The sequence below is a fragment of the Arachis stenosperma genome, chromosome 2, assembly GCF_014773155.1.
Source record: "Arachis stenosperma cultivar V10309 chromosome 2, arast.V10309.gnm1.PFL2, whole genome shotgun sequence".
NCBI lineage: Eukaryota > Viridiplantae > Streptophyta > Magnoliopsida > Fabales > Fabaceae > Arachis > Arachis stenosperma.
The window spans coordinates 16,921,938-16,939,620 of record NC_080378.1 but is presented as its reverse complement, the minus strand read 5'-3'; the positions used below and the strand labels follow the sequence as shown (position 1 = coordinate 16,939,620).

The 17,683-nt window shown below is 24.4% G+C and overlaps 1 protein-coding gene across 1 annotated transcript; it reads right to left on the bottom strand.

The window, feature by feature from the left end:
* Positions 1–12,955: 12,955 nt before the first annotated feature.
* LOC130959844 (transcription factor MYB14-like) lies at positions 12,956–17,090 on the bottom strand. Its single transcript, XM_057885321.1, has 3 exons — positions 16,773–17,090; positions 16,332–16,461; positions 12,956–13,632 (listed from the first exon to the last, which is right to left on the bottom strand). Exons 1-3 carry the CDS (start codon positions 16,903–16,905, stop codon positions 13,050–13,052), a joined length of 846 nt encoding a protein of 281 aa, XP_057741304.1. The 5' UTR covers positions 16,906–17,090; the 3' UTR covers positions 12,956–13,049.
* Between the last annotated feature and the right edge of the window lie 593 nt (positions 17,091–17,683).

The window sequence follows — 17,683 nt, the reverse complement described above, 5'->3', positions numbered from 1 at the left end:
TACATACATTAGTATATTCTATTCGGCTTAAGTATATGCTATCATACATTGTGTTTCTCTATAATGGTTCTTTATATTCACTTTATCTATTATTATTAGTTATTATATCATAACTTTTTGAGTAATACCTTAAATAGATCTTTAAAGATAAATTTATCTTTTAAAAAAATAACTAAATTTTGAATTTTTAAGATTATTAGATATATGCTATATAAGTCTCCAAGTCAGATTGAACCAGTTAATATGACACTCTTTCTTCTATATAAAGGTTGTTAGAGTGACGTGTAAGATAAAGCAACACGTATCACGTTTATGACAGATTAGTCTCTGGATACGTGGCTAAAATAACGTTATTTTGGGATAATGGCAAACGACGCTATTTTGAGAAGACAGATTCGTCCCCACATTTGTTCCCTGATTCTCGAAACTTCGACGTTCTAAAGTCAAATAGGTCCCCTAAAATTTTTGTTATAAGTCAAAAAGATCCCTAAATTTCAGTAGGTACTTTGTATAAAAAATGTATCCTCTCCCTTTCTTTTTGTAAAATTACAAGTATCCCAAATCCTTATTTAGATTTTACGACCTAACCTTTCATATTCTTCACCCCCATTAACATTTATCTAAGTTCGTAATCCCAAACCCTTATTTAGATTTTACGACCTAACCTTTCATATTCTTCACCCCCATTAACATTTATCTAAGTTCGTAATGGTGTTTTGACAGTGTGTACAAGAACTGCTTGGTGGTGGTGTGTCGTGCATATCGTCATTGTTCGAGGCAAGTTAAATTAGTTTTTGCTGTATTAAATTGGCAGTAAAGAGTAAAGTATGATGAACGTACATGTGATGTATGTTTAGGCTAGATCAAAGACAGTTTATTGTAGGTGTAGCTTAAATGAGAGTTGTGAAGTGGTTACGGATAGATATTTGATAATAACAAAAACAATGTAGGTATTTGAATTTTTTATTCTATTATGATGTTGTTGTATTGCGCTGGTTGCTTGGTTAATTTGTGACAGAATTTTATTTTTGGTATTTAGATGAGTAAAGACATAATACCTGTATTTTACCTTGGTGAAAGTTTTGTTAGAGATAACAAGGGGTACTTGTGTACATTTATGGAGAAATAAAAAAATTTCTCCCAATAGATATTAACTTAATCTGTTTCTTTGACCTATAGAAATATTTTTTCGGACTTGGGTTACCATGACCACAATGCAATGTATTAGTATGATCCTACTTCTGCTAACTTGGAATCTATTATTCACCTAATTAATGAAGATAAAGAGATCAAAATTTTGTAAAAGAACAAGATGCTAAATGAGAATATTGACGAATTCTAATTGTTTTACTGTAATTATACTTGAGATATATCATTTCATGTGCTTGGGATTGCATATTTTGACATACTTTAGATTTATCATGATTTGATTCTAATTATGGTTCTAGTTGCTTAATTCGAGAAGACCAAATATACTATAAATTCAGGGATGTTTTTGACTTATGACAAAAATTTTAAGAGACCTATTTGACTTTAGAACATCGAAATTTCGAGAAACAAAAACAAAGATGGGGACAAATTTGTCCTCTCAAAACGGTGTCGTTTGTCGTTATCCCAAAACGACGTCGTTTTAACCACGTGTCCAGGGATTAATCTGTCCTAAACGCAATACGTGTTGCTTTACTTAACATATTACACTTACAACTTTCATATAAAAAAAAGAATATTATGTTAATCGATTCAACCTGGCTTAGAAATCTATATGACATATATCTATAATAATTTTGAAAATCTAGAACCTAATTAATTTTTTTGAAAAACAAATTTGTCAAATTACCAAATTTTTAGAGACGTATTTAAAATATTACTCTTACTCTTTTTTTTTTTTTATCTCTAACTACTGCTAGTCATCTGATTTATTCATTTTATATTATGATTTTCCTATAAAAAAATATTCTTATCAATCAAATTATTAATTTTCAGGAACACATACATGATTGCTTTTCACAAAAATAAAGCATGCATACATGTATGCCAAATAAATTGATATAAGCCAATTAAAATACTTAAGGTTAGTTTAAATTGTCTTTTGAAAATTACAATTATTTTTAAAAAAATTAATAAAAAAATTATTTTATATTTAAATAGATCTTTTAAAAAATATATTAAAAATATCTTTTGTTTTTTATTTTTTTAAAATGTAAGATATTATTGATTTTAAAAAGAATATTTTTTAAAATTTTTTAAAAATATATTTAAATAAATTTAAAATTAAATAAAAATATTTATTTTTTAAAAAATATTTTTTATTTAAAAAAGTCAATTCAAACCAACATTTACTATCTTACTCTTTCTTCTTAAAAAATGCTTTTAGTCACATTTTTTTTGGCAAATCTTTTTAGGAGAATTAGGGATATTAAGAATGTGTTTGGGAAAAAAATATACCTTTAAAAAAACTTCACATCACAACAACAGTTTTGGAAATTTTTATGCTCCTTAGCATTGTATTTATTTGGAACACAATAAAATTAAAATTGAATTTAATTTAATTGTAAATCCCGTGGATTTATGAATGTACATTATAATTAAACTTAAATTCTTTATTATTTTTAATAGAATTTAGTTGGAACATAAATAAAATATCGTATTACAAATATAAAAAGTATTTTTTATTATTTAAAAATAGATATAAATTTTTTTTAAATAGTATCATCAATTTTAAAGATGTAGTAAAATGGATCAAGTCTGTCAGATTAACTTATTAAATCCACTAAAATAATGAGTCGGACTAAGATTTGAATCCTCTCAAATAAAAAATTCGTCAAATTTGCACATTTTGACGGGATGTGACCAACCAGCTTGCGTAGACTAAGTGTTATTTTTCTCTGTTTTTTAATTAATAATTTTCAAACTCCTTTTATTATTTTTATATATTTTTTTATTATTAACTTTATTTATTTTATTTTATATTTTCATATATATGTTTAAATTATGTGATGACTTTATTTTAAAATAAAAATAATTTTATTGACGAATATTATTTTAAATAATTTTATTAAAATTAAAAATTAAAAAATATTAAAAAATTATATTATAATTTAATTATATTTTATTTTTTAATTATTATTTTTTATTAATTTAAGTTAATTTTATTATTTTTAAAAAAAATTAAGTTGACTAATTCATTAATCTACCATAAAAACAAACTAACATTTTATTAAGTCCACTTTATTTGATAAAATAGGCCGATCCATTTTTAGGACGGACCTTGGTGGGATAATACGAGACGGAGGAGGCTACCCATTTTGCCACTAAAATATCATCATCAAAATTAAGCAAAATGAAATTAACAATAGAATTGAATTAGCCATGGCTAAGAATCTATGATGCCTGAATATTGGCATAGATATGAAATATGATATAAAATATATAAATATATAAATTTTAAAATATTATAATATAAAATATAAATTATTTTTTAAATAAATTATAATGATATTTTTATATTTTATTAATATTAAAATATAAAATAATTTTTTAATTATTTTTAATATTTTTTTTTAATTATATAAAGTATTTAAAATAATTTTTGTTTTAATCAATAATAATATATTATTTTTAAACTCATTTTAAGAATACATGTTAAAAATAAGACTGGACACGCTGACATATAATGATATTTAAGTGTATTCAAGTGTATCTAAAAAAACTTTTTTAGTTTTAATTAACACACGATTAGACACAACAAACACGTGTGTCAGACGAGTATCAATGAGTTTCGTATATAAAATATATCCGACACATAAACACGACAACTCAACAAAATATCTGTACTTCATAGCTAAAAACTAGGCCACCCGTTATCTCAACTATTTCTCATATGTGAGATATAAAAAGTTAAAAACAGATTAATATTCTTTTCTGAAGAATATTCTAATAAGAACTTAAAATGGGCTTGGTTTGTTTATATATGTTTTGAAAAGATGCTCGGCCAACATATGAAATTGGAAAAAAAGTATTTACTATTTGGTGGATTTAATTAGGCTTTTGGTAAACTAATTAAAAAATTGAGATGTCTTTATTTTTAGTTTTTAATAAATAGTTATTGGGTGTTCTTCGAAATTCCCATAGGGGACTCATTAGATTTAGTTTCTGGTCTCCAAAACATTTATAAATATTATATCAAATATTTAATAAAATCATTATTAAAAATACATACTCTACAAACAAGCAATCTGATGATTATCTGTAAAAGAGATTTGTCTTTTTTTTATATTTAATCTTTTATATATAGATTAAAAATTTTTTTATTATGAATGAAGTCTTTCTGCAATTCAATAATATTGACTTTGTATGTGTTTTTTTGGGTATAGAAATAAGTAATCGGATCTTTTTATTATTTTACATTGAATTTTTTTAAATTTTTTAATATTAAATCGGAGGATTTAATTTTTTTGTTGTAATTCTTTTTAATTTTTGAAGTTTATCGATTTGTATATTTTAAATTTATTTAACTTTTTAAACATAAATTGAAGGGTTTGATTAAAAAATTAGAATATTTAATTTTTGTATTAAAAAATTAAATAGTTCGATTTCTGTACTTTTCAATAATTAGATGGTCTTATTTTTTTTCTTAAATTAAATTGTTTCATATTTTTAAAAAATACCAAAATAATTTACAATTCAAAAAAAATACTATTATTAATTCAATATAAAAAAAAAAGTGTTTTATATAACTGACTCAAAATCCGATATTTTATTATCATCATTCATCGATTACTACAAACCAACATGAGATATGATCCTGCTCTACTTTAATTTGTTAAAGGACACACTACATGCCATGATTATTGTTTTGTTATAATTAATTAAAATGGGAGATAACAAAGAGGTTTATCTTTTTCTTTTTTAATATGACCCTTTTCCAGTTTTCCTTCATTCGGCCTTATAATATATACAGCAAAATGTTATTAGTCATGCACATGTTACTAAAATATTAATAAATGATTAAATACTACTGCTATTTGAGAGAAAAGATAGTTGTTTCATTGTTTGTATATTATTGTTGGACATGTTGATACAAAAAATATATTATCTTTTGACATTAATAATTGTAAAATTTAATTGAAAAAGTATAGGTATCAATATATTATTTATCAATTTATTATTAATAATAATTAATTATTATATTTTAAACACATATACAAAAAGTCACATTCAAAAAAATATATCTATAAAGATACTTTTATTAAATACAGTCATAAAAAAGATATTTTTATTAAATACATCTATAAAGACACTTCTATTAAACACAGTTGTAAATAAAAGTTGACGGATGTTGGCAGAAATGTTGTTAATAACATAGCGGGATTGAATTTAATTTATATTCATTGATAGTGTGTGTATAATATATACACTACAGAAAATACTAGGTAAACAATAACCATCTTGAACAATATGAACAACTACCAATCAAATAAAAATACATTATACTCTAATTTAATACTATTAATTAAATTTACTCTTTTAATCCTATTCATTCACATTATTTACACATTATTTAAAAAAATTATTAATTACCTATACTTTTCCTTCTTAATATGGGTTGATTAAAAATTTTATATTATGAATATACGCGAACTAAAGTCTAACAACAATATCAATTCTTGCAGCCTTTGGTGTCCCCTCCAGTCAAGAATTAGGGTCTCACAATGAATAGCCAATATGCTTTTATCTCATGCCTTTCTTCGTTCATGGTTCGATATTCTGGTGTCCTAGGCGTAGAGGAACCACACCAATCCATCCCGAACTTGGTAGTTAAACTCTACTGCGGTGACGATACTGTAGGGGAGGTCCTGCGGAAAAATAGCTCGGCGCCAGGATGATAAAAAGCTTAAGACCTCTCTTATTACTTTTTCAATATATATATATATATATATATATATATATATATATATATATATATATATATATATATATATATATATCCTTCCAATTCGGATCTATTCGAGCTGAACTGCCTTATTCTGCTCCAAATGGGACATGTTTTTCTTTAACGATTTGACTGGGTATGATGCGAATTTGGGCAAAACTTGTTTATTTTTGTGTTAGACATGTGTAAGCTTTTAATTATGTATATGAAGTTTTCATCAATTATGTTTGGGATCTTATTAATCGATGTAATTTAATTTGTTTATTTTTATATTATAAATTTTTTTAAACAGAAAAACTATAAATCAATTAGGTTGCAAGACGAGGCGAGACAAGTATGAAACAAGTATATACTCGCAAGTTTGAGTATGCGACAAAATTAAAATATTCGTATATAATAAAACGAAAAATGAAACAATTTATGAGTGTTTAGGACGGGTATGAATATTTAAATACCCGTCTCGTTTTACTCTATTGTCATTCGCATTTTTTATTCTCTTTGTTTAAATAATATTTTTCTCTCCTCTATTTATAAAATTTATATTTTTTTTTTAATTATTATAAAATTAAAATAATATAAATTTTAATTTATTTAACCAAAATACCTATTAATAATCATTATAATTATATATATAAATTAGTGATATTTGATTAAAAATAATATGTACACAATAAAAAATAATTACTACATTAATAATTATATATTTATGTATAAATATATCAATTATTTAATTTTTAATATATATTTTATATTTTATTAATATATATTTATAAGAATAACGTACTGACTTAATGGATAATAATTTTTTGACTCACAGAAATAATAATTATAATAATATATTTTATTATTAATATAATAAATTTTATTTATTTTTAATATTTTATTATTAATGGCGAAATATATAAAAATATTTGTAGGAGGGACCAACAAATTATAATATTACTAAATCAATCTCTCCAGTTTGGTGGTCACGCTACGTTTCTGACTCCGATCTAGGTTAACTTTTAATACATTTGAATATTTGATCCTCTTCAAATAATCTTTGTATATTGAAAGTCTCATCCACGTTCTAAACTACAGGGAACCCCCTGATTCCTAGTACTATTAATTGGGTCTCATTAACAATTAAGGGCACTAGATTAATATGTTTAATTTAAAAAAGAGAAAGTATAGAGTATTAATATATTATTTATCAATTTATTATTAATAATAATTAATTATTATATTTTAAATATATGTATAAAAAAATATATTTAAAAAATATATATAAAGATATTTTTATTAGATATAATTATAAAAAAGACATTTTATTAGACACATTCACAGAAACACTTTCTTTAAATATAGTTATAAATAAGAGTTGGTAGAAGTTGGCAGATATACTATTGATAACGTAGCAAGATTATTTAAAAAATAATGAAAAGGTTAAAGGTAACCATTCAGATAAAGACACCTATTTATCTTTTGTTAAAGATGTTTTCATGTTGTGTTTTAATTGGTTTCTGTATAATTTATTCGGTGTTTTTCATCACATATTATTAAATTTCTCAAAAGATTTTTTTTCCAAAAATAATAAAAAATATTTAATTTAGACTAAAACCAAAAAAAATAATAAATTAATTATTAGATTTTTTTTAAAATTATTTATACAAAAATATATATCACATTCATCAAAATATATATATATATATATATATATATATATATATATATATATATAACAAGCTAAAGTCTTTTAAAATTTTTATAAATAAAAAATAATTAATTTATATTCGTACAATATATAAAATAATTATTATATTATTATTATATTATAGATTAAAATTCACTAATTTAAATTTTCTTTTCATTTTTAATATAAGCATTAGAAATAAATAAAATTTTTATAACAAAATATAGTGTAACAAAATATATATAATATTAATTAGTTTTTAAAAAATTATAAAAAAAATAGTTTTTTTTATTTTAGTAAAATAATTATTTATTAAAGTACTCAAATTAATTATTTTCTTCTCATTTACAGTTTTTTTAAGATATAAAAATAATTAATTAAAACAATGGTTAAGATAATTAAAGTCACTATTTCATTAAATTTTTAATTTAAAGAGAAATCTTAATTAATTTTGGTATAGAAATTTTGAATTTAAAAACATTGATAAAATTATGTTGAATTTTGATTTATTTGATTCTCATTTAAATTAATCACTACATAAGTTAAAGTTCTATTTTGAAGTTATATTTGAGCTTTAATCTGATTTTTAAAGTTTCAATTTACTTAGTTTAATTTTTTAATTTAAGTATCCGTGACTCATATTAGGGTTTTAAGTGTTTAGTTGAAAAAAAAGTAAGGTATAAAAAATTTCAATTGTCACATCAAATAATCGCTAGAATGTATAATGTAGCAGTTGTTAGTCCATCTCAGCATGTCGTTAACGATTTTGTGAGACAGTGACAAAAATAAGATCATGAACCAATGTGAGTCATAACTATTAAGTTGGGAGACTAAATTGAGTAAATTAAAATTTTTGAAATTAGATTGAAATACGAACATAATTTCAGAGACCAATAAGTATTATCTCTTTGTTGACAATTAAGTTGTTTAATGGTAATTAAGATCTAATAATGGTTTATAATAAAAAAAAGTATTTTTTTTGCAACAATGAACCTATAGTAGTAGTTAGGGGTGTTCATAGATTAGATCATATTCATAAATCCACAGTATTTATCCGTATCTGATTTGTAATTTGTGGATATGATCTGATCTGTAAGATGATCGGATTGGATCGAATCGGATCTACACTCTAATCAGATAGAAGTAAATATGTTTAAAAAAGTAAACAAACAAAATTATTGACTTTTTTATAAAAATAAAATTTTTTAATATTTTTAATTTTATGGATATATTTGATATCTAATCCAAACATAAAAAGTGCGAATATCGAATTTGATCTAATGAATTTAGTGTTGATTGGATTGAAATTTTAGTCATATCCGATCTGTGAACACCCCTAATAATAATAACTAAAAAATTATAATGATTATATTTTTAACTAAGAGAAAGTGTAAAAAAAAAGTACTAAATACAAGAATATTTATTCAAATATTAAAAAAAATTTTACTTTAAAACAGTCGGACTTTTTTTGCTCATATAATAATAATAATAATAATAATAATAATAATAATAATAATAATAATAATAATAATATGATAATTATTTTATATATCACACAAATATAAACGTTTTTTCTGTGAGTCTGAGAAAGGTTTTGTAAGTCCCTAATCTTGTTATCGATTTTTGTAGTATTAGCCCTCATATTATCAATTTAATTCATATATAATTTGGATGATAAATTATTTGGTGACATACTTGTTTATTATTATTATTATTATTATTATTATTATTATTATTATTATTATTATTATTATTATTATTATTATTATGTACATTAAAAAATAATAGGCCAAATTATTGCCATAACATAATAGAAGTATGGAAGTTTAATGGAAGAAACAAATTCTTTTCAATAGTTTATTTAACGTTTAGTAGAATAAAAATAAATTTTATTAGAATAAATTTTAGTACGAATTTAATATTTTTATTCATCATAAAATATTATATTTATAGAATTACTCGTAGATAAATTTTAGAAAAAAAAGCATGATTTTTTATTTTATTTTTAAATAAACTTTATTTTTAATTTTAAAATAAATTTTATTTTTATTTTTTAATAATATTAATTTTTTACCGTATATAATTATTCAATTATTTTTTAATCATATATAAATAAATTACTCTTAATAAGATTTTTTTGTGTTATTCAATTATCTTTTTTAAAAAATAATGAATTATTAAAATAATTAAACTTTTCACAACAAAAATAATAAAAAAATTATGAACGAAAAAAATTAACCATCATGATAATTTTTTATATTTTTATTCATATTTTAATTATAAACATAAATATAATTTGATTATATTATTTATGAAATGTGACTATAAATGTAGATAAAATTTAGTTATATTACTTATATATAGTTTCATTGTATTGTATTGCTTATAAATTTAGATTATAATTATAACAATAGAATTGTTCCGGTATTTTTATATGTGTGACTAATTGGTGGTGTTAAAATATTACTCTTAATTATAAATAAGGTTTATAATTTAAAAAATAAAAAATTCAATTAAAAAGATACAAAAAAGATAATGTTAAAATATTCTAACTTTTTAAAATAAAAATATTCGAAATTCAATTAAAAATTATTCAAAATTTAAATTCAATAAAAATTTATATTCGATGTATTTTATATTAAATATATTTAATAACCTATTATATCATATTTGTTGAAATTAGTTTTTATAATGTTAATTTTCTAATAACATTTTATTAGAAAAAACTATTTTTTCAGAATTTTTTAAAAACTAATTAATATTATATATATTTTGTTACACTTGTTATAAAAAATTTATTTATTTCTAATACTTATATTAAAAATGAAAATAAAAATTAAATTAGTAAATTTTAATCTATAATATAATAATAATATAGCAATTATTTTATATATTGTACGAATATAAATTAATTATTTTTTTATTTGTAAAAATTTTAAGAGCTTGTTTTATATATATATTTGATGAATGTGATATATTTCTTATATAAATAATTTAAAAAAATCTAGTAGTTAATTTATTACTTTTTGGTTTTAGTCCAAATTAAATATTTTTTATTGTTTTTGGAAAGAAAATCTTTTGAGGAATTTAATAATATGTGATGATGAACACCGAATAAATTATACAAAAATCAATTAAAATACAATAGGAAAATATCTTTAAAAAAAGATAAAATAAGCGTCTTCATCTGAGTGGTCAGTTAAAATTTTACATCTTTATAATGCATTTTTTTCTAAAAAGAAATTATTTTTTTTTGTTATTATTAGTAGACTTAACAAATGTCCTTAAGAAATTTATTAGCCAAATTCATACAATTAAGGCGGTAGAGGTATATTAATTTTTCATTAGTGATTTTAGATTTGAATTTGAAAAACATTTTTTTCCCTTTTGAGAGTCATCCCCTATTTTATTATGAAAGTTCAGCCAAGTTAAATTCTGTACAATAAAATTAACAGATAGGATCTAAAGAAATTAAAATAATTTTTTACTTGTCTACAAGTTGAAAATAGTGATACAAATTGACACACACACACAAATATATATATATATATATATATATATTACTAAAAAGTGTATTATTAGTCGTAAATTTTGATTATCTTCAAAAGTTAAAAGAAAATTATTTGCTAAAAGATTAAAACTTGAGGAGTTGAGGATTATTAAGTTACAAGTCATAAATGATGCATGTTGTAATATTACAAATTGTTATAGTTGAATGTAATTTTACTAGCAAGTATAAAGGAGATTTTAATGAAAAACCAAGTTAGAAAATATAAAATAAAAAAAAATTATATTTAACTCAAAATCTTAATGTATCAAATTAATAAGTCTTTTATTTTATAAATTTTTTATTTTTTTTTAATTTTTTTTTTATGTAGGACTAATTTCATACTCTTTTCATACTTAAATCTTAACAAAATCATTAGTAATTTTTTTTGTTAGAGAAAATTGGTTTTATACTTTTGATATATTATCTTTATCTTTAATTTAAAAATAATTATCAAATCTGGACAAAACTAAATATAATTAACTTGATACTAGATAAAATTATATTTCAAAATAATAATAATAAGGGGGTAAGTACGATTTTGGTCCCTAAGATTTAGTGCCAGAATCGAAATCGTCCCTCTTGTATTTTTGGTATTAAAATCGTCCTTATCGTTTTTTTTCGTATTAAAATCGTCCTTTTTATTTTTTTTGGACAAAAATACCCTTCCCCTTTCCACTTTTTCCCTCCCCCTCCCTCCCACCCCACCCCACCTCCAACACCGGTTCCCCTTCTCCCCTTCCCCTCCACTAACGCCGCCACCGTCTCCCTCCCTGCCTCCCCCTCTCCCTCCCCCTCCCCCTGTCCCCTTCCCCCTCCCCGTTCTCCACCCCGTTCCCCTTCCCCCCCCACCAAGGCCGCCGCCGTTCCCCTCCCTGCCTCCCCTCCCCCCTGTCCCCTTCCCCCTCCCCCTCCCCCTGTCCCCTTCCCCCCCACCCCCACCCCCACCCCCACCCCCTCCTCGTTTTCCCTTCCCCGCACCCCCACCCCCACTCCCACCCCGCGTCACCCCCTCCCCGTCTTCCCTTCCCGGCGCCCCCACCACCACCCTGCGTCACCCCCACCCCCTCCTCCCTTTCCCCCTCCCCCTCCCCGTCTTCCCTTCCCAGCACCCACATCACCACCACGTCACCCCACCCCCTCCTCCCTTTCCCCCTCTCCCTTTCCGTCTTCCCTTCCCAGCACCCCCACCCCCACCCCGCGTCACCCCCTCCCTGTCTTCCCTTCCCAGCACCCCACCCCCACCCGCGGTCACCCCCACCCCTCCCCCCTTTCTCCCTCCACCTCCCCGTCTCCCCCTTCCCCAAATCAACAAATCAGAAACAGAAAGCAACAATAATATTCCACAAAACAGCAACAAATCAGCAACAATAATAATAAGAAGAAGAAGAAGGGAAGAAGAAGAAGAAACGGTGCGGCGGTGCGGCGGTGCGGCGGTGGGGTCGGCGATGGTGGCAGCGACTGAAGCACGAACGGCGGCGACAGGGTCTGACGGCAGCAACGCGAGCAGCAGTGAGCTGCTCCCTCCCCGGCGCCATCCCCCTCCCCCTTCCCTTCCCCTCCCCTGCCCCTGCCCCTCCCCTTCCCTTCAGCAACGCGTTTTGTTTTTTTTTTTATTTTATAACTTTTATTATTAAATTTGGAATAGGGGTAGTTTAGGAATTAAATTAAAAATTTTAATAAAAAGGACGATTTTAATACGAAAAAAAACGATAAGGACGATTTTAATACCAAAAATACAAGAGGGACGATTTCGATTCTGGCACTAAACCTTAGGGACCAAAATCGTACTTACCCCTAATAATAAGAGTAACTCCAAAGGAGGATATTTTTTTTTTTTAATTTTCATTGAATAGAACGAATTACAAATAATGAGGGGCAACCCCATTTAGGTAGCATCACAATTGTGGCAATTCCAAAGATTTTGTGCAAAAATCATACCAAGAATCCATGCCATCACATGTAACACTTGATGCTGATGAAGATAACAACGGAAAGTGGAACAAATCTAAGTCACCAAATTCAATGTCCTCAAATTTTCTTGCATCCTCATCATACGAATTATCCGATGACAAAACTTCAGACCAAAACTCCTCGTCCAATGCCAAATTATCATCCTTATTATTACCATCATCATCATTATTAATCGATTCACCACCACTTGAATTGTTCATTGACACACCATCATTATTATTATTATTATTACTACTGCTTGAACACTGTGTATTAGGAGACATCATTGTCCTTCCCTCAATTTTGATGATGGGTTCCTCTTCTTCTTTTTCTTGTTTTTGTTTTGATGAGGTTTTGTTGGACTTTTTGGTAATTTCCAGCTTCTTCTTTTGTTTTGGACGTGGCTTCTTTGTGCTCTTAATGTTGTTGTTTTCTTGTGGGGGCAACCTTTTCTTCAAGTGGGTGTGCCAAACATTTTTAATCTCGTTATCTGTGCGACCCGGCAATCTTGCTGCAATTGCTGACCATCTACATATAATTTAGTTAAAAGAAAAAAGTTAGTAGATGCATCATAATTAATGTTTATTATTTTAATTAGGTATTAATACAATATATAGCACATGATGATCAACTTGATGGGCATGCATGGTTTTTTTATTACAATAAATAAATAAAGTAGCATCTCAATAATTAACGTCAATTATTTAAGACTTGTCTTCTTGTTAAGACGTAAGAGAAGAACTCTCTCTGATCTCTCTCATTTTCCTTTTTTTCTTTAATTTTTTATGAAAGGAGCTCTTATATATATAATGTGTTTTTGTTTATATATATTTCTTGAAATTAGTAAACACATTCTTCAGAATTATATGTTAAAGATATTAAAAATAATATATTTTTATATTTTTTAATAATATATATATTTAGAATATATATTAGAAAAATAATAATATCATTCCTATTTCATGTGGAGTGGTATTTTTAAAAAGAGTGATATTATTATTTTTGATAAAAAAAATTAAAAGCCAATAGAATTTATTATTTTTATTATTATTTTAATCATTAATTTAATTTTTTTAATCTAATAATTTAACAAAACTTACACTTTTAATATTAATAATTAAATTAAAAATAATAGATTATATTGATCTTCCAAAATTTTTTTATATGTATTAAATAATAAATATACATTGAAAACAAAATTGAAAGCAACGTTTGATAATCACTCAAGTAGATTGACGATAACGTGTATGCAGAAATCAATGTGTCAGACTTTGATTATACCACTTGTAATAATTTAAATAAGCACGTGAAAAACTTGAACCAAATTAAAGAATCTTTACTATCAAACACATCGATGATGGCAAGGATTTTGTTTAGCTAGATACTTTCTTTGTAAATTACTATTTTTTATTTATGACTATGAAAAATTTAAATGCAAATCACTCTAAGATTTGCTAACATGTACGTTAACGATATATTATTATATTTAAATTTTAAAGTACATTATAAAAAATATTTTATTAAGAAGATATAAATATTTATGTGTTTTTTTATCAAATTAAAATTTTTGAACAAATAATTTTATAACATAATTTAAAGTTTCCAAAAGACAAGATTTGAATATACATATGACAAAAAACAAGAAAGAATTTATATGAATATAATTAGATAATTGTATAAAATATGTTATACCATAAACGTATTAAAATTAAATTTTATAAAAAATATAAATTAAGTCAATAGTCAATACCCATTAAACATAGAGTTAATTTGACAAATTATATATGAAAAATATGTAATTTATTGGCTACTTTTGTCTTTAATTAGTTTCAGATAATTTTATTGTCAAATTAATCAAATTTTTTATGAATATCAAATTAAATTAATATATATTTTTTATAATTAAAGTTGCTAGTGATTAAATTTTTTAATAAAAAACAATAATTTACCCAACTATTCATTGTGTTAAAATAAAGAAAAGGGATCACTGAGATGTAAACAATTCATAATTTAATCCAATGATAATAGAGTTGTATATAGCACTAGCTTTTGCAATATATGAACAGCATTATTGTTGTCAACTTTTCATATAATAATAACGGAAAAGGACAAATTAAAGTGCTATTGAACCAAAACCAATATATAAAGAAGAAAGGAAGGAAATAAACTATACATTATTTAATTAAGGCTGTTAAGAAAAGGTTAGAGGCTGCTAATAAAGGTGCTTTTCTTTGTTCTTTTCAGTTCATGAAGATGAATGTGTATGCAATCATTCATCAAGTGACATCATGAAAAATATTATTGTTTATACTTATTTGAATATTTTTATTGTAAAAATAATCAGAACAACACTACAAAGATGATTGATGTTAAAAGAAAAGAAAAAAGATAGAGAAAGTAATAGAATAATTATTTTAAGTATTTTTTAACAATAATAAATTGTTAATTATTTATACATACAAATGTGGATTAATATATATTATACGAATTTAATTTTGATAAATTAATAGTATAATTTTTTATATAATTATTTCTATTTTTTAGATAATTATCTATATTTTAATTTAAAAATAATGATATATAATTAGATGTGCGTAAAATTAATTATTTTACATAATTAATATATTAAAATTAAATTTATATTAATATAAGTTCTATGCATAGTACAAGGTGTACACAACTGGCCAAATTAAAGATTCAAACACAAGAATCAAAATGGCATATAAACTTTGGAATCAAGAGCTTTAGATTTTGTTCCATTATATTGTGAATTCACAAAACTTGAATATGAACTAAATAAAAATAACAATAATACTATATACACTAAAAGTTAATTATTAAATTAATTATTTGTATAAAATATATTAAAAATATATAAAATAATATATTCATTTATATATAAATACATAATGCGACTGATTTTTAATGTACTAATATAATATTTTTGTAAAAATAAATTCTTATATGATCTTATTTTATTCTTTTTAAAAAATATTAAAATGTTAAAAATAAATTTTAGTGTACAGAGTATTTTAATATTATTTTCTTAGTATTTCTCTAAAAAAGAAAAGGAAATCCACTTTATTAGAAGAATATTTCTAAATTTTTAGTAAGTTTTATTGCTGAAAAGTAATGAAGACATAAATTGAAAGAAGATCAGAGAGTAGAGAATGAAGAAAATAATAAAAAAGTAAATGTAAAGTGTAAATAATGAAATAAAGTTTTACCTGTTTCCCAACATTTCATGCAACTTGAGTATTGTCTCTTCTTCTTCATTGGTAAAGTTGCCCCGTTTGATATCTGGCCTCAAATAATTTATCCATCTTAATCTGCAACTCTTTCCACACCTCAATAACCCTGTTGATATTAAAAGCAAGGAAAGAAATTTATTCATGAAATTTCTCTTTACTTTCTTGTAATTTAAAATTAAAAGAAAAAAAAAAGAAGAAGAAGAAGCAGGAGTATGCAAAAAAAAGGGATTAGTTATAAGTCTCTTAAGATTTTTGGATCAAGGTCTGACATTATTTAACTTTTCATCATTGTAATTTCTCACTTAATCTGGCTATTAATAAGTCTCCATCCCCAAATGTTTTCTTGAATCTAGTTATCAGTGCATGGAAGTTGAAACAAAAAAGGGATTAATTATATAAAAAAAATGAATTAGTTACCAGCTTGTTTGGGAAGGGCACGCCAATTATTGTGACCATTTGTGTTGATATAATTGATGAGGATTTGATCTTCTTCTGGGGTCCATGGCCCCTTCTTCAACCCAAGTTTCTCACAGCATGGAGCTCTACCCATTTTGTTTCAAAGCTAGTTGTTTAATTTTGAAGGGTGGAAGTGATGAATAGCCATGACTATGATCTATTATATATGAGAAATAAAGTGGCAACAAGTATCGAAGGCTTCAGTTCAAAGCTCACACGAGGTATATGTGCTTCAATCATCATGGAAAATATTTTTTAATATCTATTTTATGAATATTATATTGCTATAGCAACGTGAGTAGTGTGAATGGAGTATATATATATATACACACACATAGACTAGAGAGAGAGAGAGTAAAATAGAGCTCAATACCGCGGCAAATTAGTCCTTAACCTGTCGGGTTGGGAAATACCGTAGAAAAAAAAAGACTAGAAAGAGAGTAAAATTTTATATATTGTATAAATTTATGTGATTATGTCTAATAATTTTTTGTTTTGGACAAATTGATTTTTAAAAAAGAATTGATGAATCTATTTTTGTTTTCAAAAATATTAGAAAAATTATTTATTAATAAATTTATCATAAAATCAATTTTTAAAAGATTTAAATTAATAAAAAAAAACAGATGAATAATTATATCTTTAACACGTCTTTTTATATAAGAGTCATTTTTAAATTTATATAATTTTTTTATACTTTTTTTTATTTATCTTATTTTTTCTTTTAAGAGATAATAATAATCGAATTCTAAATTTTTTTATTATAGACATTCTTATATCATGATATGAAATTAATTTTTAAAAATTAAATTAATAAAAAAATATATGAATAATTATATTTTTAATAAAAATAAAAGAACAAAATGATATCC

Excerpts from the sequence above, each read along its gene's own strand:
- LOC130959844 (XM_057885321.1), bottom strand. The coding sequence starts at position 16,905 with ATGGGTAGAGCTCCATGCTGTGAGAAACTTGGGTTGAAGAAGGGGCCA. Across the intron at positions 16,462-16,772 it reads TGCCCTTCCCAAACAAGCTG|GGTTATTGAGGTGTGGAAAG; the intron begins GTAACTAATTCA and ends TAATATCAACAG. Across the intron at positions 13,633-16,331 it reads CATGAAATGTTGGGAAACAG|ATGGTCAGCAATTGCAGCAA; the intron begins GTAAAACTTTAT and ends AATTATATGTAG.